This window comes from Ursus americanus, chromosome 19, assembly GCF_024610735.1.
Source record: "Ursus americanus isolate L20-20 chromosome 19, mUrsAme1.1.p, whole genome shotgun sequence".
Classification (NCBI taxonomy): domain Eukaryota; kingdom Metazoa; phylum Chordata; class Mammalia; order Carnivora; family Ursidae; genus Ursus; species Ursus americanus.
Window position 1 is genome coordinate 21,090,906 of NC_142145.1, and position 26,709 is coordinate 21,117,614.

Below are 26,709 nucleotides of genomic sequence, written 5' to 3' on the forward strand. Positions count from 1 at the left end.
GGAAAATGAAACTTGCAGGTTTCTGATCTTCCAGGGCTAATACGTTAAAAAGGCATATCGCGTTCAGAAAAAGGGGAAAATCGTGCACATTTCATTGCACAGTTCTCCAGTCAAGACACTGTCTGTACACATCTTCCCCCCACTCACTCAACATCTAAAACAATATGAGCTTTGACAAAACTAACCTGTTTTTATTAAATAACTCAAATGGATGCTAAAAGCTTAAAAACTCTGTTCTTAGGCTAGCCCTACCTTGGGGAAAATCTGTATTACCACAAAGTGAAACAGGTTAATAATAAAACCATAATTTCACTGATGGGTATTTTTTTTTTTTTTTTACATCTCAGTTTTAAACTGTCCTCATTTATAATTCTGTGGGTGATTTTTTTAATTAATTTATTTATTTTATGTTAGCACTTAATCCTACTACCAGGGTATTCTATTAGTTATTCTCTCAGATTGACTCTGTTATTGTTGCCAAGGAAACAGCCAGGAAGCAGGAGCTCAGCAGACTCTTTCATCTGGCGAGAGGATGATGGGAATGGATGAGGCAGTAGAGCAAGGTCAGGCGTTTACCGCTGAATACAAATCTGTCATGCCTAATAGACGAAGCTCTTTAGTTTCCACGCTGCTCAGGCTACTCCCAGCAGCCAAGGAGAAAATAAAAAAGACACTCAAGCATGAATGCCAATCAGCCAGTGCTGGCAACAGTGATGTATTTACATGTGCCATCGCAGCTGTACTAGGCTTGGCTATGGATGAAAAGATAAATTAAATAGGTGTCAATAATTATAGAAGGTCAGAACCTAAATCCTGAGGGTGTCCTAATAAGATCAGACAGATGGGATTTGGCCGATCTATCCTGGTAACATGCCCCCAGCTTCCTTCTCTGAGGTCAGAGTTCAAAATATGTCATGGGCTCAAATGTATTGAGCTGGGAAGACCCTCAGCCCGTCTTCTGATGATTATTTTCCAGGGCTGACAATCTTTTGATATCTGTTGGCAAATGCTGTGTATCTCGCTCTTACTTAGAGTGATAAGATGTGTGATTCAGTTGTAATAAATTCTTCACAGTGTTTTGTGATTGAAAGATGAAAGCCCGTATGCAAACACACTTTAACGTGAATAGTCATATGAATAGTAATATAACAGTAATATAGCAATGTTATAGTATGCACATTTAACAGTAACAGAGCTGTTCATGTTAGAGAAAGAATGCACCTTTGATTCTATTCATGTGGTTCAGTTGCTAGTATATATAGTATATAAGAAACACTAGATTGTGTATGCTCATGTGTTTATACACAATGAGCAGTAATTCACTTTGTCAGCAAGTGTTCCAGAATCTATAATATAATATAACAGATTCTGTGACGGTTACTGGCATGGATATATGGAAGAAAAATAAGGGCCCCTTATTTCAAAGAGAGATAGACAAGTAGACTGATAATTATAAGTAAAAGAAATATTTGAAGTATAATCCCTCCAAATAGTGGCATTTAATGCCACATTGAAAGGAGTTTCATACATGTTAGATCTTGAGTTTCATGAATCCCAAAACATTTACAGAATAGTTACAGACTCACCTTCTTCCTTACTCTGCAAAATATCTACCTAGGAAATTTCTATTCCTCAAATAGATTGCTGAGTTATAAGAAAACACTGTTTCATGATATAATAAGTATAGGACGGTGTGCTTGGTTAATAATGTCCATTTTCTAATCATGGACTAATCGTCTAATCTAATAATTTATTATGTATTTATATACATCTCTTGGGGGGAGATCAGAAGCAAAGCAGAAAAGAAGGGGACAGAATACAATATTTATATAGTTCACTTGAAGGCACTGGCTCCAAAACTTGCTTCATTTTAAGAGTCACCTGGGTTGCTTGTTAAAAATACATCTTTCTGGGGCGCCTGGGTGGCACAGCGGTTAAGCGTCTGCCTTCGGCTCAGGACGTGATCCTGGCATTATGGGATCGAGCCCCACATCAGGCTCCTCTGCTGGGAGCCTGCTTCTTCCTCTCCCACTCCCCCTGCTTGTGTTCCCTCTCTCGCTGGCTGTCTCTATCTCTGTCGAATAAATAAATAAAATCTTTTAAAAAAAATACATCTTTCTGCGTGCACTAAAAAACAAAACCAAAAATACTAGGTATCCTAATGATAAATGATTTTTAAAAACCTTTTTATATGTGTTCTAGTTAAGATTAACACTAACACCTTCTCTAAATTTTGAAGTCTAAGAAATCACTTTGATCACCAGTGTAATGAGTCTATGAATAACAAAAAGTTATTCTATAGCAATCTACCATTGTACTAAATCTCTTAGAATTTTCAGAATTCTCATAGTAAAGATTGCTCGCAGAGTTCCTAATGACTTCAAAGTCTAAAATGAGAAATCAGTGAAAATTTCAGTCCAATAGAGTTTTGTTAACCAATAGGGAAAGACTATTAAAAAGGAAAGAGGTTTTTGTTTTGGTTTGGTTTTTGTTGTTTTGTCAAAGGGCCAAACTAAATATATATATTTCTTTATGTTATTCTTTTGAATATTATCCCCTCTCCAGTATTTTAGAGATGAAAAGCTAGCTGAAACAGCTTGGATTTACAATAGCTGTATGAATTCGAAGTACACTGAACATCAAATTTATTGGAAGTCTTTGATTTACAGTTTCCACCTTAGCATGCACCCACTAGCCCATCTCTCTTATATCCACATGCGGTAGGTATTTGGGGCCCAACTCCTGCTGAGATAGACCCCCTTGTGAATGAATTACTGCTTGAGGGTGTGCAAATGACGTTGGGATTCTACAGCAACTCCTGACATTCCATTAGGATGCGGCTGCCATCGGCACTGGGGACAGGATGACCCCAGGACATGTAGTCCACAGAGCAAGGCTGTAAATTAACTGTGGAACACCCCACCAGAGTTTACCCCCAAATTTTCCTAAACTCTAAGACACTCTCGATAAACTGTGAAAAATCATTAACCTTCGTAACTTGGTTGAACTGGTTAGGATAGTCTTCACATCAAGAAACACTGCACATTCCTTAAAACACCCCTCAGACCACCAGCTCTGGAATACTTTTTTGCATAGCATAGAGTATCAAGCCAAGGTCTAGCATGCTGAAAGGATAGTTTTAATTATCAGACAGCAAGAGCATGTACTAACCTTATGAACTGGTATTCAGAGATCTATTTGTTCCTTAAATAATGTAGATTACTATTTGCCTCTAAAGAGCAATATTAAGGATATTTAAAATGTCTTCTTATATTTCTCAAGGAAAAAAACCAGAAATATTAGTAGTACAAGTGACATCACAGATAAGTTGAGATAATCACTTTCGTTCGTAAAAGATTTTCTAAATTTTAACACCTTTCACAAGTATACGTGACAGAACATGAGGTCTAGTACAAAACTGTGTGTCAATAGTCCAAAGGCAGTGGTAAGAAATTAGAAGTCAAAATTCTCAAAGCTCAAGAGGTAGGTGCTATTTGAATTGGGAATTGATATGAAATAAAAATTCAATTCCTTTGTGGTAATAACACAGGTTAATGAAAAAGAATGATTCCATTGATTAAAAAGTTCATTGGCAAAACCTTACCGAATAGACCTATGATATAAAAATGATTTTAAAATAAAAATGATTTACTAAGTAATATGAAAATTGGGATAATGAAACAATTGATTAACTGTCACATATCAAAAGACTTCAGAGCACTTAGAAAGGTAGGCCAAATCTGCTAAAATGTAACCATTGTGTGGCTGTAACAGGGCTGACTTATCCATTGGATATGGTAGGTACAGTGCCAAGGGCCTATGGGACTCTTAAGGACCAAGGATGATGCTTTATTTGCTTATTTTTTTTAACCAGCAGCAGGGGAAGAAGTTATATAATCCAGCCTGGATTATATTAGCCTTTATACTAATACAGTTACAAAGAATAATTCTTAATTTTTTTTTTTTTTTTTTTTTTTTTTTTTTTTAAGGAGAAAGAGATCTACAAAGGCAAAAGTGCCCCTGGGCCATGGATACTGTGTGCAGCCCTGGCTATAAGAAGGTCTGAATTTACTGCAGAGCGGGGAGGTACTGAGAATGGTATTTTTTATGTTTTTGTGTCCTATCACATCTCACACCTTTTCTTCTCCTCTTTTCCAGAGAAAATTAGAGAAGAACAGCAGAGGCATGAGGGGAAAAAGAATTATTAAAATATATATGAATATAAGCCTTGCGTAGCTTTATGAAACTAGGCTAGTCGTATCACTATGAGGAAAGCCTGGCCGCATTTATTATAAACGACACACAACTGGTTAGAGTTCCTTTTAGAGAATAGTCATATTATCAAGCATCACACTTTTCAAGTATTGGGCTCATGGTCATTGCTGGCCAATCTGTTTTAATATTCAAAATGAGAGCTATATGATCTTTAACTTGCATCTTAAGAAGACCAATTTAAATACAATGCAAACTAATAGGAAATCATTGCTGGGAATGATAACATTTTATTATCATTTAGCATCATTATTAAGAAGTACTAGGAAGCAATGAGGTAAGAAAACAGGCCACCAGACGCTAACATGGCATAGATAAGGATTTTGTGTAAAGAAAAAGTGCTCAGTTTATCCTGCTTGAATGACTGATTGTTTGTTTTTCCATGATTACTGAGTCCATAAGACAGATTATTTTTTAAAGGACAGCCATTTTGGCAAACATCTGAATTCATCTAGAATTAATGAATAACTTTGTACTGTCTAAGCTCAAGAACCAGCATCAATACTGTGGTTTTACAGGGAGCTGTGGTGATTCTTCTACCTGTTAAAAGTTAGCTTCATGGTCCTGTTTTATTGAAAAGAAACGTAGAAGACAGCCTGGTTACACAGAATGTTCTAAGAGGAATTGTTTAATGGTTTCTCTACTCCTGACACTAGAATTTGATTATTCTGATTAGGTAGGGTTTAAACAATCCAGGTAAGTTCTTATAATAACACCATGTAGGGTCTTTTCTTTAGAAGATGACTAGGTGATTTGGGGAGCTTACTTAAGTTACAAATCGTAATGAGTACTCAACACTGTTGAATCCAGTTTCTTATACATAGGAGAAACAAGGACAAGGACAGGGTTCTGATACAATTCTTTACTAAGGAAATTGTAAAGATCCTTAACTATTTGAGCTAAAAAAAAAAAAAAATCTCTGACTCGGTATGATTTGGAATGTTTTCCTGTACACATTTTTCTTCTTCTGTATGGCCTCCCTGGTGCTCAGTTCTTGCTTCAGATCTTTATGAGAGTCGTTGGCCTTCACTTATTAATTCCAGGAAGAGCTGTTGAACACGAGAGCTCTCATCCACCTACCCTGAGATTAACACCCTAGGGCTTCCTGACTTCTGTTTCCATCTGGTGGGGACTACATTCTCCTGTTCTGGAAAGGATTCTGAGTACTGGGACGATAAGGGAGGTTTTAAACTGCTTGGCAAGAATTCTCTTCCTAGAGTAAGAACCGCAAAGGAAGCCTCATTTCTGTAATTCCGTAGGGAATTCTTCTTACTCTTCTTGCAAAATATGGAGACAGCGTTCCTCAGCAATGATAGTCCTGGGCATTAACATAAAATTACTGTCTGTTCAATGTTGTACGACTTCTGTAAGAATTATCCAAGCTGACCAGAACATAGAGGCAAAATTAATTCAAGAAATTCGAGTCTGAATGTACTTATGTTCTGTTGCTCTAGCAACCACAAATTTAGTGGCTTAGAAAAACACATACTTGTTATTCTGTAGTTCTGGAGGCTAGAAAGCTTGAATGGCTCCCACTGTGTTAAAATCAAGGTGTTGGCAAAGCTGTGCTCCTTTCTGGAGGCTCTAAAGATGAATCACCTCCTTTTCTTTTCCAGCTTATAGAGTCTGTTCACTCACATTCCTTGACTTGTAGGCCTTTCATCCTTCTTCAAAGCCAATAATTTCAGTCTATGTCCTTTCCCCATCACATCGCTCTGACCTATTCTTCTGCCTTCCTCCTCCACTTTTAAGGACTCTTGTGATTCTATTAGGTCCACTTGGATAATCCAGGATAATCTCCATATTTTAAGGTCAGCTGATTACTAACCTTCATTCCATCTGCAACTTTAATTTCCTTTTGCAACATAATGTAATACATCCAAAGAATCTAAAGATTAGGATATGGACTCATGAGGGAAGCACTATTCTGAGTACAAGAGCGAGCATTTACTCTGAATGTCTATGACTCCCTGTCTACCCTTTCTTAATCTCAGATCTTTTTGACTAAAAAGAACAAGCTTGTTGGTTGGTTGGCTGGTTAAGACCCTGTGACGGACGTGTTTTGTTTTCACACAAGTGTACTCTGTACTCCTCTCCATCCAACTCTGAGAGGCTGACCCCTCAAAAGGCTTCTTTGAGTACACCCAATGTTGAGCATGGAAAGTATTCTGAATGAGAGCTAAGTGTATATCAGAATATTTATTCCTGCCTGTTTCAACACTGTGCAGGTTTGTCTGAGGCTAACTACTTTCCTCCATTGCAAGTCACAATGCCTTTCAAAATAACCCTCTTTGTGAGCCTCTCTTTCTTCCACCTCTGGTAGTTGCTTCATCAAGTTCCCCCTTTGACCCAAAAATGAAAACAGCTCCACTGTTAAGAGCCCCTCAGCACTGCACTATCTCCTGTGTTCTCATTCACTCTGCTTACACCTTTGTTAACAGTTCCTTCATTAAACCTTCCTTGAATTAAGTATGCTATTCCTTTCTTTCTGGGACCCTTACATGTTCAGACTTGAATTTTAAGGCTTAGAATTCTAGGAGATAAGGAAAATTTTAAAACAGTTTTTAATTTACAGGAGAAAGAGGAAATATTGTTAGGGTGTGTCTTAGCAAAGTCATCCAAGGGTCCTTCTCTTTAGTAGGTGTTCACCCATTTCCTAAATTTCTTGGCCACTTTTATTGCTTCTATCATTTTTCTACTGTAGCAATCCGGCTTTGATAAGAGCATTACAGTCAAAGGGTGAAAGGAGGTGGTTATTAGTTGATGAAATAATACACAGTTCTAAGGGGTAGGTTACACAGTATAAGTAAGGCTGTTATTTCTGAGTCTGGTCCTTGAGGTTGAAGTTATCAGGGCAGGGAGTTGAGAAGGGAAAAGGGATGTGAACCACAGAATGCAAGAATGAGACAGAATCTGGTAAGCTTAGATGAAACAGACTGGAATCCACATCAACCTTTCACCGTCTCCATCTCATATGTAAACAGCACTTAGCCCAAGAGTTGGAGAAGCTGACGCAGAAGGTAAGGCTGCTGTCTTGTGCCACGAGGGGAGCAAAGAGTTGAGCAACAGCATGTGCCCTGCAACAACCCCCAAATCATAGAGAATAGAGAAGTGTGGCTATGTCTCTGTGTCTACCTGCCAAATCCCATACAAAATTTCTCCTTGGACCTACACTAACCTAGAACCATTCAAGAAGGAAATCCTGGGAAGTTTTGTTTCAGCCTGACTAAACTGATGCAGTAAAAAATCTACCACATCCATGTTTTGATATTGAGATGTCTGTGCCACAGAAAAAAGCTGTAAACAACAATTCCTGCTGCCATCACTACAGCCATTCATTTTCCCCAGAAAGTCTCAAGTATCTGGAAACATAGTAGGGGAACTGGACTGTTGACATGAATACTCCAAAATGTTCATCAAGTCTCTATGCATAGGTGAAAAAAAACTCCTATATTTTCCGCATGACTCTCTCTAGATAGTAGCATATTATCATAAACCCTTGGTATCTTTATGTCTTTAAATTTATTGTGAATAGCAAAGAAAGTTAAAATGCAGTCATTCTAACAACTAGTGTGCAAGGAATCTTGCTAGTTATGGATAATACATTTGAGTCAGTAATATTTTTCAGAATACAAAATGTTCCTTGGATGAATCTAACAAGTAGTCAACAAAAAGGGGGTCTTATTTATTCCTCTGGTTCTAGTATTCCTGACAGCAACATAAACTTTAGGAGAAACTGACCCAACATACAGTATACACTTTTAATATTATCAGTGCTCATCCATGTTGCTAACCATCTAAACTATACCTGTGCTATGCTTCCCCAGGCACGGAGGGTTTCACATGTCAGAAATCACGTCATTGCGAAGGCAACTTGGATACATGACCTCCCACAGTAAGAACATATGGAATATAACATGTATATCTCAGCCACAGTCATCACTATGCCACCTCCAGTTCACTAATTGTCACTCCCATTTGGGACAATTGGAAAACTGAGGAATGGAGGTTTGGGGAGGGAACATTGTGTTAAAATCCGGAAGAGGAAAATATATGGTGTGAAGATGAGGAGGAGGAGGAGGAGGAAGGGGAGATCATCATGTGATGATTATGGGGTTTTTTTGGTGGTTTTTTTTTTGGTCATGTTTTGTTGGTCCATGGTGCCTTGGGAAAGTTAGTGGAATAAAAAGTCAAGGTGAAAAGATTTCACAATTAATTGCTCCCTAGTAAAATCTGTTATGAAGGAAGGAATGGGCCAGTGTTATAGGGGTAGGAAGATGTAGAAACCAGTGAGGTGCAGAATTTAGGGACCCACAGAAGCAGGTATAAATATGATATATAAGGAATGAGCGAATAGAAACCCAATGAGGCAGGGCTCATAAGCCAGATATTGCTAGTTAACTGATCCTAGGCCAGAAAACCAGGGGCAATAAAGTTACAATATGAGTTTGCTGAAGCAAAAGAAACAATTTTACATACACCACATGGGAACTATGAGGGTGAGACATCCTTAAATGTTTCTAAAAAACAAGGGTTGATAGAGTTAAAGCAAAATATCCATGATTACTAATTTAAAATGTCTTTGATACTGACTTTACTTAGCGTGTTGCTTAGTGATTTGTTAATGAAAAAATAGTTATACAGACTTTATATATTTATTTCAATTCTTGGTTACCTGAGGCAATTTTTACTTTAAAGTATTATATTCCACAACTGTGATTTTTGTTAAGAGCCCTGGTAGGCAAAACTCTAATGTATATGAAAGTGGAAATTAAGTAAATTAATTTTAGAATATAAAATGGTAACAGTGAAAGAGAGACCAGTCTGTTGGGGAAAAAGGTCTCTTTGAAGAGTTAAATTTTAATCACCAGGAGAAATGATTAATGATAAAGATAGATTCCATCATAACTATATACAATTTTTTTGTTGTTCTGTTTACAGCCAGTTTACAAGGTTAGTTTATACGTTTTCAGATGTGGATTAAACTATTTACCACATTTAGTGTTTTCTATTTTAAAAGTAGAATGAGGTTAAAGACCCACAAGGCCTGTACATTGCATAAATTGATAAGGACGGGGTAGTTTAAAGAATACAATTGAAAGCCCACATTGAATCTTATGCTGAAATAAAATTCCCATTACTGCTGCATGGGGACCAATGTGTTCTCCTTTGACAAGGACAGATTTTAGATTAAGCACTCTTAGATTGTAAATTACCATTCTTGATAGCGGGCCTCCCCTGCCTATGGTGCCTTAGAGAGACAGGACAGACTGTGAAAAAGTGTAGATTTTAAGAAAGCAAAACCCTGTCTCTTAACCATCCCCAACCCCCACACCCAAATTCCCATGTTTCAAGAGAAGGAATAGTAATGCGAAGACACTGTTGAATTTAAATAGAATAAAGGACATTATAATTACAAATCTTAGTAGCCATTCCGAGAATGATTGGTTGACATGTCCCGTCACCAATTACAATTTCATCAAATTCGGCCACCCGAGGTAGGGAAGGTGGGGGCCTAGCTAAGAGAGGCACCTCTCCAGATTCATCTTCAAACTTGCAAGGATTTTATTTTACAAATTTGTCGCATACAGTTCAGGTTAAATAATTAATATTTAAATAAAGTGGAGATGACTTTCTTGAACAAGGGAAAAGAAGAAGTGGAGGCTTCACAGACACAGGGTCGAGGTCTCTTATTTTTCATCCTGTCACTCAGAGATGGGACATTAGCATCACCAACCAATAGAGACTGCTTCCGCTAGGAGATAACTGGAGTTCCTAAATCACTGTTTTGTTTGTTTTTGACTGTGCATTTAAAATATACTAAGATGATAAAATTATCACAGATTAAATTTCTTATTTTTTAAGAAAATCTGTCATATCGGAGTGAGTCCACATTCATATAGGTATGGCATTCAAGCCATGGTAAGCAGATGTTTGTTTCCTAGAGCAGATATACACTGTAAAATCAATTCGTAAACTCATTACATAAATCCATATTAAACTATTTAGTCTATATTTAACACTATAACAAGGATAGTCAGGGTAAATTAAATGGATTTTATTTCCAGATGGCAGGGAGCCAAAGTTAGTCCTTTTATTTCTAATTTATTTCTTGTTTCTAATCTGCGTCTGCCACAGACAGAAGGAGAGACAAAGAACAGAGAGAATAAAAAGAAGTGATCACTTTTACTCTTCTGATAGTTAAGGGCTAATCAAATCAATATGTTCCAGTCCTGGCAGTGACAGTACTCAGTGATTATCTTATGTTCATGCATAACCCTTTAACTCATTCTTCCAAGATGGCAGCACGATGAGTCCATTCTTCAAAGCTGGGTAAAATACGTTCAGCAAGGAGGAATTGACTCATCAGTGGGAGAATGATTCACTTACATCCCATCAAGGAACTAGGGATATGTAATACGGCCCCGTCAACTCTCCCTTAAGCTTTTCATTACCATCAGCAATGCCAATAACTTACAGGATTTCCAGTCAGCATCAAATGCTCCTTTTCAATTCAAATGCAAACTGCTAATCATTTCCTCTTCCATATTATTCTTTGAATTTATCTTTCTCTCTAGAAGCAGAGTTGCCACTCAGTTCAAACCACAACTATTTTCCTCTGGGGATATTACAAAATACCTGCGGTTTTTTTTTTTTTTTCTTCTGCTCCAATCTTTCTCACATACATGACAGAATATTGTTTTTCAGTCAGACAATTAATTTTGCCTCTTTCAATTATATGCTCTGAGATCTTTTAAATATTTACCTCTTTTGCCTCAATTTCTGCTCTATCATAATTTATACTACTCTGCTTATCAGTTAACTAGTAATGAGTAATTGCGAGTCTGCCCTTCACCAGGTGCTGAAAATGCAGAGATGATCAAGACAAGAAACCTCGGTGAACTCAAAATCCAGGCTCTTCCTGTCAAAATCCACTTAAGTTACTCTTTGTGGTGTTCCACTTTGGAAGCAATGACATTGTCATTTATTTAGTTAAATCAAGAATCTAGGAATCATCCCAGGTTCTTAAACATTCTCTATATACTAATAGACAATCTCCACGTTGTGAAGATCTTCTCATATATCTGCTCACTCTTTCTGTCCTGCTGCGGTAGGTGGCCTTATTCTGTCTTGCTTTGCCTCTTACTGATACACTTTCCCAATTCATCTTGCTATTTCCAGTCCTTCCTCCTGTCACTGCCAAGATAGTGTCCATCCATACTACTTCCCGAGTTATCTTTTAAAAACACCAATAGCATCCTTTATATTCTAGACATCAGTATCCCACATAGCCTAGACAAAAAGCCCAATTTTCTTTGCATATTCGAAAAGAGACTCTGTGATCCAGCCCCTACATCTCTCTCCAGTTTTACTGAACCACACATACTTCTGTGAACATACACTTCTGCTTCTGTGCTATTTCCCTAGGCTTTGGGTGTAACATTTCTTCTATCAGACATTTCTTTGCCCTTCTTGACAGCTTGGCAAAATCATATTTCTACTTCAAGGCCCATCTCAGCTCAGATGTCATATCCTCAGCAATGAGTTCCTCTGATTCCCATAGAAAGAACTGCTTAAGCTCTCCATTGTGCTACCCCCTTCATCTTGAATTTACATACTCTAGGGACTCATGGTAATGATTTATTCTGCTCCAAACTTCTCTATTAGACTAGAAGCTTGAGCGATTTTACTTAGCATATGCATTGAGAAAATAGGAATAACTTCTAGGGTAATGTTTTATGTGCAAGAAACTACATACTTGGAATGAGGTTTTATTACTGTTGTTATTGTTCTTGATATAAAAAGCAAAAGGTATTTACCACTTCACTCAATTGAATTTCCCCAAGGGTCATGTTATCCTTTCCAAGGCAAGTGTGGTAAAGACCTAAAATATCTGATCAGAATCTGGCCCAAAGGCTCATATTAAATAATGAGAAGTAAGGCTCACATATGAAAGGAAAGCAAGCGATCTGTGTGTCAGAAATCAGACATGGCAATCATGAGATCCAAAGGCTATGTATGGGCCACCAATTCCGTTATCTCTTGCCTCTTTCTATTTATGAAATCAAGAAGACAAGGCAAGAAGAGTAGGATACAAAATAAGCTACATAGTATTTTCACTTTTTTCTTCTTCCAAATAACTGCCATGCTGTTAGGAGAAAATCATTTAGAGAAATAGTCATTCTTCTCCATTCAAAATGGTGTATTCTGCTTTTGTACATTTTCACATACATAAACTCAGTTGACATCTTTCAGAACCAAAGAATATTTTACCTGATTATCAGGTAACTCATCATTTAAACAGGAACTGGAACTGGAACTGAAAAATATCAGGAAATAGGTGAAAACGGCTTTTCTACTTGACTTTTCTTGGTTTACAATGCATGTTTTACTTTGAGGATGGGTTATTTTTTATTTCAAGTGAATTTTCTTATGTTCTACAATATATCAAACTCAGACATAATCTAAATAGAAGAAATGTTTTGTCAATATTGTCAGGGAAAGTTAAAGTTAACTAGGGATTCTTAGTGGGTATTTGTCAATACAAAATAACAAGGACAGCTATACACCACATACACTAGTCATTTAGGCTTATTAATTGTTGTTTTTTTTTTAAACGGAACTACATTATAAGGTAAAGACTTCTGTGTAGTTATTTATATGAAAGAAAACTGTTCCCCTCCCTCCTTTTTTTTAAACCTATTTTGGAACCTGGAACTTCTCTGTTAAAATAGGGGACAAAATAAAACAGTAAGTGAAAGAACTTTTCTAAACAACAGAAGCCTTGTCGGTCTGCATGACAAGTGGTACTTCTGTCCTCCTCAAAGAGGGTTTGAACAAAACACATAGTCGATGAAGCACTGGCTGTGTTAGAATTTCAGGAATATTAATACAAAGAATTAAACTCTCTTTAAAGGACATCTGCCATCTCTTAATTTTCATTTCAGTTTCAGGAGCTTTCATACATATTCTAGGTATTTGGTAAATGTTAAATAATTAGTATACCCATTACAAATCACTCTGTCTTAACTGTATTTGATAATTAGGATTAGTTGTGTCAGATTTTATTTTTGGTTAAACTACAGATTTCTGGGTACCAGGAGTTATGCGATATTCACCATTAATACTCACGTCACATTCTACCACTGGCCCACACTTAGCAATGACTTCCAGCACACTGGGAATTCAGGCAGATATCATTTATGAGGCAGAATCTTAGGCATTTTCATTAATTCCAAGCTCCTCTCCTTTATTAGTAACTCCCAAACTAGTCTGATTAGACTCAAATAAATATTAAACATCATCCATTTCCCTGACAGCCTCGATGTGGTAGACCGAGTGTGGGGGACAGCCACATTATGGCAGAGTGGCTAAGACAGCAGGTGGGAAAGTCGGACTGTGCTAGCTGAGTGGGCTTGATAAGTTAGCTAACTTCCTTGAGCAGCACTTTCCTCACCCACCAAGTAAGGGGAAAAGAACTATATCTCCTCTATAGGATTTTTAAGAAGAATCAATTAATATGGTTTTGTAAAGCCCTGACTCAACATGGGACCCACTAGTAAAGATTCAATAGTGTTTTTCAAATCAGGCTCCGCCACTTTATAGCTGTTTGGTATTAGCATGGTATCTGACCTCTTTGAAGCATAATCTTCCAGTCTGTGAAGTGAGAATAGGAATATATTCTGGACCAGGTTATCATAGAAGACAATGGAATGATGTATATGAAGTGCTTACCTGACACAAGGTTTTTGAAAATGCTATTCTCTTCTGCGTTTTCCTTTTCTTCTGTATTTATTTGAATCTTACTCAAAGCAGGGCTGATTAGAGCTCTATTGGCATATCCTCCCGTAATTAAAATGGTGTTTATTTTTTTGTATTTCTAAATTTCTTGTTAGATTTAAAATAATAAAATACACAAGCGTTAGCTCCTAGTACCTCTTAAGTGCCCCAAGAAACAGAGAATAGTCTAAGTAGTTTATTTGGTGGCTGAAATCAAAGGCAAAATCACACTTACATTTCTAAAACCCTTGCCATACTTTAGGATATATTGCTTGTTGTTTGATGCTTTCTTAGGACCCATGTACTTTGATTTCTAAAATAAAAATAATTGGGTAGTTTTCTGAATTATAAATATAGAGATAGATTTAGATTTAAACTTATTTTAAAAGTGGAGGGTCAATATTATATAACAATAATTATATTCTACTTTTTATATTTTATTCCACTATTTATATATTATATATATTATATATATTTGTTCCACTATATATTAATATTCCATTACTTATATTTTATATTCCACTTACCACCACAGCATGTCATATCCTGGGGGAATGGCTGAGTCCTAAAGAATGGTAATTCCTATCATATTCTAAGTTAATTTCCCAACACGATCCCTACAAAAATCAGAGCAAACCTGGAGAATGATAGTGGGCAACTACAAATTTAACTAAGTGGTAGTTCCCGTTCCATCTGCTGTGCCAGATGCTGTACGTTTGTGTGAGCAGATTGACAAAACTTCCAGTACAATATAGTTAGCCATAGTGATGTGTTCTTTTCTATCCCTATAAGAAAGGACACTCAGAACATTTCTCATGCACTAGGAATAAAAAGGAAAAAAAATTATTCATTTTTAGTCATGTCCCAGAGCTATGTTAAGTCTTCCATGTTCTGTTGTCAAATAGTCCAAAGGGATCTGGACCATCCAGATATTTTGTAGCATATTTCATTTGTCAATTGTGTTAAGGACATCATGTTAATCAGACAAGCTCAGTAAGAAAGGGCAAATATATGGAAGATTTTTAGTAAAACACATATGCTTCAGCAGTGGCAGACAAATCCTATGCAGTTACAGTGGCCCATAACATCAGTGAAAGTTTTAGGGACACATTGTTTGGAACATGGCAAGACAAGTCCTATAAATAGGGACAAATTACTGGATTTCATATCTCCAAACACGAAAAAAAAGCACAATACCTCTCAGACATTTGGGTTCTGCAAGCAGCATATTCTGCTCTGACTCATTTATCAGGTAATATGAACGACTGTCACCTTTGAGTAGGGTATCCAGAGTAGAAACAGGTATTGTAACCAGTCCAGGCTTTGATGCCAGTGGTACTACATACAACCCAGTTTACTCTGAAGTATTAGAAGTATTAGCGGTAGATTAAAAAAAATGTGTGTGGAGATAATGGCAGGCCCTAATAAGGGAATCACAACATGAACCCTTAGGGTTCTATTGTAAAGTCATGCCATCTGCAGCTGAGAATTACACACCATTTATAAAATGGGTTCTGGCAGAATATTGGACCCTGCTGGAATAAGAATGCCCAACCATGGGATAATCACCTGACCAAGTGGCTGTAATTGCTCATAATGAACTAGGTTATTGGAAATGGATCAAGTCAAAAGGTCAGGTGGCACCATCATCAACCTGAGTAAGATTGAAGTGTTATATTTGGCATCAGGCATAAGATGACCAGAGGACATAATGGCAGATAACCCAGACAACCACATTTGCAATCACTGTTGTATAAGTATCTTTCCCTTCAACTCATACTTATGGGCAAGTGACTGAGGAGGAAGAAGACCAAGCCCTGTCAGCTTGGTATGTAGTGGGTACGTGGCGCACTCAAAACAGAAGGCTGCTGTACTATAGCCTCACTTAGTTATAGCCCTAAAGGAAGGCAGTAAGAGAACGTTCCCTGGAAGGCAGAGTGTTGAGTATACCAGGTCATCTACCTTATATGAAAAGAAAAATGGCCCAGAGTAAGAATATACATATGGACTATGAATAAAGTCAGATGGTTTGGCTGATTGACTAAAGGTCTGGAGGGAGAGTGACTGGAGGATCAGGGACAGGGAGGTCTGGAAAAGAGGCATATAGGTGGGCATATGAGAGTGAAAACCAAGTGTAAAGATCTTTGAATCACACCTAAACATCAGATTGTATCCTCCAAAAAAGAGGCACTAAACGATCAAGTAGAGGGAACAGTTCAGCCAGCTGGCATCAGCCAGATTCCAGGGGTGGCACAAAAGTACATGAATGAAGAGGCTATAGTGTCCATGATGGAATCTACACATTGCCCAGTAGCATGGGCTCAAACCCAACAAAGCTGCTGCTGTTCGCCAGCAACTACTGCTGCTGTCGTATATTTAATCCACTAGCACACAAGACAAATGCTGAGCACCCAATGAAACACCATTCCTTGATGAGACCAACCAGCCTATTGGTGACATATTGTTTATATTAAACCTCTTCTGGAAGGTGCAGAAATTCGTCTTGACCAGAATATACACATGTTCTTCCTTTCCTGCTCTCAGGCTTCAGCCTGCAGCACTGTCTGAGAGCTCACAAAGGATCCAAGCCACCAACATGAGATCCTGCATAACACTGTGAAAGATTAAGTAACTCATTTAAAGCAAAAGAGGTGTGGGGATGAATACATGACCATAGGATCTCCTCGTCCTATCATATACCAACCACTGCAAAACTGTTGACTTGATATAGCAAAAGTATAGCCTTTTGGAGGACCAAGTGAGGAAACAAACTGGAGATGATATCCTAAGATGGAGTGCCTTCCTCTAGGGTACGGTGTATACTCCAAACCAGTGACCACTATACATTACCATGTCCTCAACAGAAAGAGTGCGTGGATACAAGAGATTGAAGTAGGTGTGGTCCTGCTTACCATCACTCCCAGTGACCCAGCTGGAGTATGTGTGCTCCTTATCCCTGCAACTCTAGGCTCTATGGACTTAAACGTCCTAGTTCTCAGAGGAGACGTCACTGAACTTGAGTGATCACTGCTGCCTGGTCCTTTCAGGCTTCTTGTGCCAAAATACCAGTAGGCAAGGCAAGAATAATTACCCAGGTCATCATCAAGAGGAGGAGGGAAAACAGGAAAGACTACTATTGGCACTCAGGTGATCTACTGGAGGTGTCTCTTGGTACTCTTCCCCAATTTTGATGGTAAGTAGACAACTATGTTTTCTATGACCTGTGAAGGGATAGGAGTTTGAGTCTGACTTGATAAGCCAGATGGACTGGCAGAGATGCTAGCTGGGGGTGAGAGGAATGCCTAATGGATAGGAAGATAGAAAGAATGAGTTCCAGTTTCAGCCGTGAGACCAGTTGCAGTTGCACTGGAAGGGGATTAATTCACACCTCTAACCTTCTTCTTTTCCCCAGGGAATAAGACCAACTCAGATTCTGGAATAGTTATTTCCAAAATTTATTACATGAAGCAAATAGATTTGAGTGGCACAAGGGTAGGACCATAGTAGAGGGAGTGGTATACCATCCGTGCTCCCTTTCAGGACTATAGCACTCATTCGTCCAGCTGGAGGGAGTGATAGTGGCTGAAGGCTCCCTACTGAATCCATTTCCAGTGATTGCCTTTAGCTAAAGAGAATACCTCACTCAAGGTCACACCCATTTCTGGGGATAGATAGATAGCTCCTCAGGCTAACCCAGTTTCAAAGCTTCTACTGGGATCATCTGAGGGCTTCGTTGTGACTGTATTGTAATTGTAATTATTATTTCAAACTGTGCAAATGAATGCCATTTCATTATAGTTCTATCAATGTTGATATTATCACCTCCATAATTAAAAATTAGACCTATAGGGGCGCCTGGGTGGCACAGTGGTTAAGCGTCTGCCTTCGGCTCAGGGCATGATCCCGGCGATCTGGGATCGAGCCCCACATCAGGCTCTTCCGCTATGAGCCTGCTTCTTCCTCTCCCACTCCCCCTGCTTGTGTTCCCTCTCTCGCTGGCTGTCTCTATCTCTGTCAAATAAATAAATAAAATCTTTAAAAAAAAAAATAAATAAAAAAAAAATAAAAATTAGACCTATATAATTTTAACTATTTAATTATATGTACTTCCTAATTATTACACTGATAATCAGATATATATAACAATATATATAATAATATATAACTATATATAATATATAACAATATATACAACAACATATATAACTATATATGATATATATACATATATATGTATGTATATACATCCATATATAGGAAGGGATATATATATTTGTGTATATATATATACACACATATACAAATAGATATATGTGTATATATATGTGTATATACATACATATATGGGAAGGAATATATATATTTGCATGTGTTATCAAAGGGTGATTTATATGTAAAAGATAGAAAAATACAGCAAGCATACAATCATTTGGGTTCCCTGTAAAAATCAAGATTCTTCTTTTCTACTTCCACACTATAGAGTTAAAAAAAAAAGATGCAGAGTAGCACTCTTTGGTGTGTTCACCACCAAAATATGATATGATCAATATTTATGAATCTATCAAGCCTTCCATATTGTATGGATTTATAGTTATCACTGGTCTCAGGATACTTCACATTACTGAAGAATTCATTTCTCATTTCAAAGTCTGCCATATAGCCATATCCTCCTGATTAGCACTGAGCTAGCTTCCTACTTGAAGCACATGCTGAACCAAGGACAAGGTGAATGACAAGCCTTTATTTGCTGAGAAACCTCTGCCGACATAAAACTGGAATGAGCAAGTCATTAAACTGATACTGCAAACCTTGCAGCAAACCTTTCCACTAGCAGTCATTTTGAAACAGACCTTTTCCCTTAACCTTGTCCACTGGGCTAAAAACTTAAACTTCGAATGGACACTGTTGTTGAAATATTTGCTTATTAATTCTTTTCTTGGAGGATGGGAAAATATGCCAGAAGAAAGCTATCATTGTATTCACCCCAATAAATGCCTGCTATTTTTCTTGAGAAAAGAAACCAACAGAAGACTTTATAATAGCTAATATTTGTGTAGCAATTTAGAGCCTACAAATCTCTTTTACATACATTTATTGCAATAAATCTTTGAGACAATTATCCACTGCACTGTACAGCTGAGGAAATGTAGACTTGGAAAGGTTAGGCAACATTGTCTGTGATTCTGTCCATACATATATTCTATATTCCGTTATGTTTTTTTTTAATGATCTATTTACGTATATGAGAGAGACAGGGAGAGAGCAAGCATGAATGGAGGGAGGAGGCAGAGGGAGAGAATCTCAAACAGATTCCGCACTGAGCTCAGAGCCCAAGGCAGGGCTCAGTCTCATGACCCATTAGATCATGACCTGAGCCAAAATCATGAGTTGGACTCTTTAACCAACAGAGCCACTGAGGTTCCCCGTCCATTATGTTTTTAAATCCGTGTAGGTAAACTAGCAAAAGCTATAGAGATGAGATTTAGATGCATCTTGTCTAGCACATAATCTTATATGATAAAGGATCCAATGACTGATTTATGACAAACTATGAACCCCTCAGGAAAAGTATTAGTTTGAGTGTCAACACTCTAAGGAAAGGGGACTTTGAGGTAGAAAATAAAAGAGCATAGACTACCATCTTCCGATTTTATCTTCACCTTGGCAAGCAAAAATAACATATCAGTAGATTGAATACATTCATGGCCATATACGCTGACATTATAAACTACCTTGAAAATTCTGGTTCTGTATCCTATTAGCTACAGTTAATTACCAAGATTCACAAGGGAAAATGTTCCTGGAAAACTTATGAGCTATAATATCACCACACTGGTAATATGTTTCAAAAACATTAAATTGACCTTTATTCATTTAGACTCAGGGATGGAAAACAAAAGAGAAGGGTTGTCGTTTCAATGAGCATCTCAGTTTGTATAAGGAAGTTGTCCAGTGACTTATTTTCTAGTTTGGATCCACAAACATGTTAGTCTAGCACATGGCATTGGCTCTTCTAAATTATTTACAAAATTCCAGGAACAATGTGATCCCACACTAAATACAACTGAGCATTTAAATCATAGTAACCCTTATTATATGAGAGACAAAAATTCAACTCAATTGACCACCAGTGACTAATAAGAGATTGAGAAGTACTTCCTGTTTGCTTTTGTTACATTCTATCTTATCTAGTCACTTACGTGCTATTACACTGACAAATTCTAACAGATTGAGTGCTAAGACTAATTGTACAACTTTTCATTGCTTCACACAATACCACTGAATTTACTATGTAAGAGTCAATCTTTAGTAAGAAACACTATAATTAGTTGCAGTTAATATACAATTACATGGGTGAGCATCCAAATATTCCTCTTGTCCGTTTGGATTTCAAGGTATTCTTCTCACATGGATAGGGAAGAAGTCACAAAAACAGATCAAAAAAGAAAAAAAAAACCCAAAACCCAAAACAAAACTTCTGATTTTATGAAAGTATTCATGACCAGACTTAAATACTTTTGCTAATTTTAGGCTATACGATATATTGCCCTAATAAACTGTTTGAAAATTTGATGTTATTTGTGACCAATAACCTTTTCCAAAGGAGGACAGGGAATTGATAACAGCTCACATTTTCCTAAATGCCTAGCCAATATATTTCCCCTCCTATAGTGGAAAAGTCTATTTTGTTACCAATATTGGAGGAAAAAAAAATAAAACAAAACCAGATTAGAAAGCATTCAATATTAACATGAGACACATAGTCCATACTTACTTCTTCTATGGAAGGAGTAATATGGTGTCTTGCCTAAGCAAATCTATACTTAGGGAATATTTATAATGGCGTGTATTCATTTTGACCATGTAGCTTTTTTTGTGCACATTAGAATATGAAGAATGCAAAAAAAGGAATATGCAGAATACATTATTTCTTCCCATGAGAACTTTATTCTATCTTTACCTATTTCTGCCATTAAATTAAAAATATTCCAGACAACCTATTTCCCGATCGTTACCACATTCATTCCCAGTTCCCTGGCCTTCCACACCCTGGACAACAGTTAAGTATTTTCAGTGACCTTCGCTGCAGACCACTGCCAGGAAACTGAACACTACCCAGCAGCTGGAGCAAGGAAAACCAACTCAGAGATAATTGATATCTTATACCTATCTTATCTTTCCTGACTTGTTCCCTATCCCACACACCCTCAGTAAAAGAAAATTGCTAACTTTTCCACCCAGCTATCAAATAGTTTTCTTAATTTAATTACTACCTGCCCATACTACAGTTTACTAGATAACTTGATGCTAAATAGTAGTTCATCAGCTCTGATACACCAACTGGATCCTAAGCTTCTGCTCACATGTTTGCAAACGTAGCTACTGAATCCTTCGTGTTCTTATGATGCCTCACACATTGATTCTTGATACTTTCTGGCTGGTCTCTTCACTGAATGATGGACTTGGAGCTTCAGTTTATTTGGAAAGGCAACTTCTTAAACCAATGTGCCCTCCCCCGCCCCCAAAAAGGTAAATAAATACACTAAAACAAGCAACAACAATAAAACTTTTCTTTAGCTATTAGAAGAGATTAATAGATAATGCAAGTAATATAAGTCAGCTGAAGTATTTTAATTTCCATTCGCCACCACTTACATAATATGACTAAGTCTTTTTGATGTATGCACAAAGTCTTAAGATTGCAGGCTTTTCATGCATCCTGTGCGTGTGTGTGTGTGTGTGTGTGAGAGAGAGAGAGAGAGAGAGAGAAAATGGGAGAGGGAGGCAGCAGTCTGGATCAGTGTTTATGGTGTTTCAGTGTTACATATATACCGTTATTGACAGGATTTCCTATAGTATCATGACTGTTTAAATTGCCATTGATCTTCTTGATCTTTGCCTAGAGGAAACCATGTATATATTTCACATGTTACAGTACACACATCTGAATATTTTTCCTAAACTTATTTTCTGGAGAGCAAAACAAGTCATTAACTCAGTTTAATTTAGTAGATTATGTTTACTTTATTTCCTAAGTCACTAATTGCTAAAGTGGGAATAGCTAACTGTACATAAAAGACTATGTTGAAACTTCATTAGGCTTATGTAAATATCCATTAACAATGGACACTGGCTGGAATGGGTCATTGTGTGTGCTTCAGTGAGGAGCAGATTGTTATGGCTGCCAAGAGGAACTCTCCGCCACAAGCCTGTGCACAGCCCAAAGCTGAGCAGCTGGCAATGTGGGCCCACAACGTGCCTCAAAATACATGGTGGCCGTTTATTGTTGAAACTTAAACAGAAAGGGCTATGTTCTCCCTACCATGGTCAGCCTCACTGCTGAATTTACATTTATAGCTGGGCCTCTCCACCATCTGTGCATGTGGCCTCCACTGCATCTCCAAGGAGCTGGAGAAGCATGATTTGAAGACCTGACGGAATAGCCAGGAAAAAGCAATCCATCATTTATAAGGGGGGATGTAAGACAGTCACAATAGTGTCCTGTCACACTTTCAGATTTTTATCTTCATTTGCTTTTATTTTCATTCTAATCCGTTGCCAAATACAATGAACACCGACCAAGAGTGCAGAACCCACTGATAATACTTTACTATCTACGCGGAAGAATGAATTACCCAGATTCTCAGAGGCTTGCCCTAGTGAGGAGGTAAATGGCTCTCTGGCTGAGGAGAGCCTTGCTCTGTACGGTCACTTAGACCTAAATGACTCAGGGCCCAGGTGGAACGCAAGATCCCAGTGACAAATGGTTACCCTTTGAAATGAAACCTTGCCAGAAGAACTGACACCAGACGCTAGTAACTGGTTTATTGAATGAGCTGAACTGCTAGGATATTAAGAGGAAACAGTTTCGTGTTGTCCTGTGGTCCACCTTCATACACACCCTGTCAGATCTACTTCCCCAATCCTGATAGCAATCTGGACCAATCCTCTAGTCCTGGTCACCTTAAAATATTTAAAAAGACTTATCTTCAGGTACTAAAAACAACAAATAGTAACAACACGCACGCACACACACACACACACACACACACACACACACACTAAGATCTAAATCAAAACATTAAAATGATGTTCATGTAAAGTTTCTTCCTGAGACCAAAAGTGAGGACGAAGCAGGAGGACTGTCTGTCACTTGATTTTTCAGTTTCTTAGGTCGAATTTTTCCCCTCTAATGAGGGCTTCTCCAGGATCAGAAAGAAGAGGACAGACTTGTTTTCAAAAGTGGAAAGCATCACAAGCTTCTTTTTTGTGAGGCAGCTCTGTGCTTCTTCAGAGACTCCCGCCCCCACCCTAGGAATCCCCGCACTGGACTTTCTGCATGGCCTCGCGGGCCTCTGCACCAGCTCCCCAGCTCAGCTCCCTGCTCGCTGTGTCTGTCTTCTGGTGGGTATGTATGTATGTATACTTACGTATGGACATATGTACACACGTATATAACATATAAATGTATATGTATGTACTCCATCTCTCCATATATTCTACGTATACCTGAAATACCGGAAGAAAGGCAAGCCACAGAAGAGGGGAGAATGTAGTAATTTAGTGGTTGCTAACTGGACAACCAGAAGTACCTACTGTTCATGATGACTCTATCTCACTGGATGGAGACACATACCTAGTTTTCTAGAAAGAATACAACATCAACACATAAATGTACTCCTTGATAAACTAAATACTTCAATAATTTGCAATTGACATTGAAAGATAGGAAAAACAATATGGATTTCGCAAGTGGACCAAGCATAGAGGTAGCTACCAGTCCCAGAACAAAGTTCCCCTCAACTTACCGGGCTTAGGGACAATGAGCTGTGCACTGGTCTGGGCATTTCCAGCCTCATTTTCAGCTACACATTGATAAAAGCCTTCGTCTGACTTCACCACTCCGAGGATTCGTAGGTTGCTTCCACCCTAGAGAGAAGAAAGAAGCAGGTACAATATTTTAAAAAAGCAAAAAACTCAGAGACAAAATGAACATAAAATTTTGATAAAAATTTCACAGAGGAAGCAAGCAAGAAAGCCATGAGGGTTCTCGGTCTCGCAGATATGTCCTAGGTCACTTGGGAAATGTCACGGATTCCCAACACTGTTGAATCCACGTGTATACATTTAACCCAGTTCTGCAATGAAAGCTATACTCACACAAGTACACAACATCCTCGATATCTAAACGAGCAGCAAACAGAGAGCTCTTTGATTAAATAGGCAAGAAACAAAGGTTAGCGTCAAAAGAAATTTCATTCTTTCACTTGTTATTGAAGGAAAATTGTGTTTAGCAGCTGCTGGGGAAACAAAAAGAAACACTGATTTTTGCAGCTTCTAAAAGATAAGAAATCTAGGTTGGATATTTTCTGGAAGTGTTTACTAAGAAAAAAAATCTGAAAATCCTTTTAAAATTGTAATTGCTTTGACATGTACCCTTTTGGGATTTGGAGCAATGGTATTTCATACCGTGTCATTCTTGTTATATGGCCAAAATGCTTTATCTTCAGTAATCCATAAATTAAACACAGCAATGTCATCTCCTGTTTTATATAAATTGAGCCACCATCTTTTTCAAGGATGAATGATAAAATAATCTGGAAATAGCATTTAATTATACTGACTCAGTTTTTCTTCAATATTAGTGTAAGAATTAGTTCAGTAAGTGAGACGTGTTAAATCACTTCCCCTGAAGTCATTAAGAGATAAATATTACCTCATGGGGAATTCTTAATTGTTTTTAGTGTCTTGTAGTCAATTCTCCGTTGATGTAAAATTCTAAGATAAAGCTGACTAACTTCTAATTAACAATTCTCATATAAGTTACTATTTGTGTTAAATGTTACTGTGTGACAGCCAATGGCTCTCAGATTTCTGGAGCTACTGGGGAAATATTTTTAAGCACAATTTCATGTGAAGAGGTCTCATACTGTACATTTTCTTTTCACCTTAAGAAAAGAAACATTTAAATAGGTTGGCTGTAATGAGTCATTCTGGGAGAAAGATTATTCAAACTATAAAAAAAAATAAATGTTGTATTTTATCATGTGTCCTTAAGGGCACTCAACACTTTCCTTTATATGCAAGTAGCATATATTCTAGGCGGACACAACACATTTCAAGTTGCCCCGTGGCAGGTCATTTTTAATTCAGTGGTAGTAGAAATAGCATTGCACTTAAAGGAACTAATGGATTGGCATGGCATTGAAAAGTTACATTTTTTTCCCCTTTCTTACTCTATTCCCAACCAATTAAATAAATGCAACTAAAAGTGAAAATACAGTGGTGATAAAAGTAATAAAGTTATGCTTTAGGGATGTATTCCTTAAGAACTCTTATAGTATGACTAAATGCATGCATAAAGAGGTTATGGAAATTTGTGAAAGTCAACTGATCCAACCTCAAAGAGGTGGATCCACCAATGAGAGCCAGTGCAAGGTTAAGGAGAGCATGTGCCTGGACTGGCAGGGCCCCTTCTGCCAGAAGACTTGGTATAGACACTCTTTTTTGACAGATCATGTCTGTGTCTCAAACATAAGAGAAGTGGACCTAAATCCTCCTTCTTTAATTACGAAGTTCTTTGATATTTGGAAAGTGCTTTTCATATTTCTCATATATTCATATCCTTGAATTCAGAACCTCCAATGCTAACCTACACCTAAAGGAGAGTTTTCGGAGTGTTTTTAAATGAGCAAAGAATTCCGCTGGTAACAGCAAAAGGAGTGATAGCAATGATAGGCATTGAGTGCTCACTGTGTACCAGGAAAACAACTTAGTGAATACAATATACCATTATCCCTGTGATCCCCCATGGGGCATTGAGTACACTAGAACTTAGAGAAACTATAAGAACTATTATGCTTAGCTTCAATTTTTTCCAATGTTCAAAAGTGCAATGCCATGTGAACGCTGGGTCTCCATGGCGTCCTAGTCCTGCCACTACCACTTGTCACTGTCACCACATGCTTTCCTACTGTTCATGTAGGATCAACTGTCCTACCTGGAAGGGTAGCAGAGAAAACTTGTCTGTATTACAAAAGTAAGACAACCATAATCATAGTTGCACATCATACTGAAACTTTGTTATAATGGGTAAAAGTGAAAGAAGTAAGAGATTGTTGGCTTCAGATAGTCTAAAACTAGGTTCTAAATTCTGTTTTCCCAAGAACCAGGAATGAGGATACTTGGAAAGATAGTCTCTTAGGTCCTCTGTTTTTTTCATTGTGTGTTTGTTTCAAAAAACCTTGTCTGTAAAGCAAGGGGGCTGGGCTGTTTGATCGCTCTTCGTCAGCTTAAAAATTGTTAGGTTTAGAAAATCATTTGCTCTATTGGAACAATTTTCTTAACACACCATAAAAATTCCCAATAAGAACCTTCTTCCCAGGAAGGAAAAGCAACTGAAAATAGAGTAAACAATGAATGGGATTGTATAGCTATTACGAAAAAAAAAAAAAAAAAAAAGATAATTACCACTATCTGAAAATAATCACTAGGAATGACCACATCTCCATTCTTCATCCAATTCACAGTGGGCACAGGCTTTCCAGAAACTGAACATTCAAACTCAATATCCATGCTTTCATAGGCATACAGGTTGGAAGGGTGATTTAAAAACCATGGCGGAACTGCAAAGACAGAAAACGAAAGTGAGTGGGT

At 37.6% G+C, this 26,709-nt stretch overlaps 1 protein-coding gene across 1 annotated transcript in view; it reads right to left on the minus strand.

Annotated features, from left to right (window-relative positions):
- The window catches only part of LOC148108471 (netrin receptor DCC-like), a 253,929-nt gene that overhangs the window by 80,600 nt on the left and 146,620 nt on the right, over positions 1-26,709 (minus strand). The window contains exons 3-4 of the mRNA XM_087869706.1: positions 26,524-26,678; positions 23,862-23,982 (exon numbers count right to left, since the gene is read on the minus strand). Of these exons, the coding sequence (XP_087725832.1) occupies positions 23,862-23,982; positions 26,524-26,678 (276 nt within the window). The remainder of the gene's footprint in view (positions 1-23,861; positions 23,983-26,523; positions 26,679-26,709) is intronic.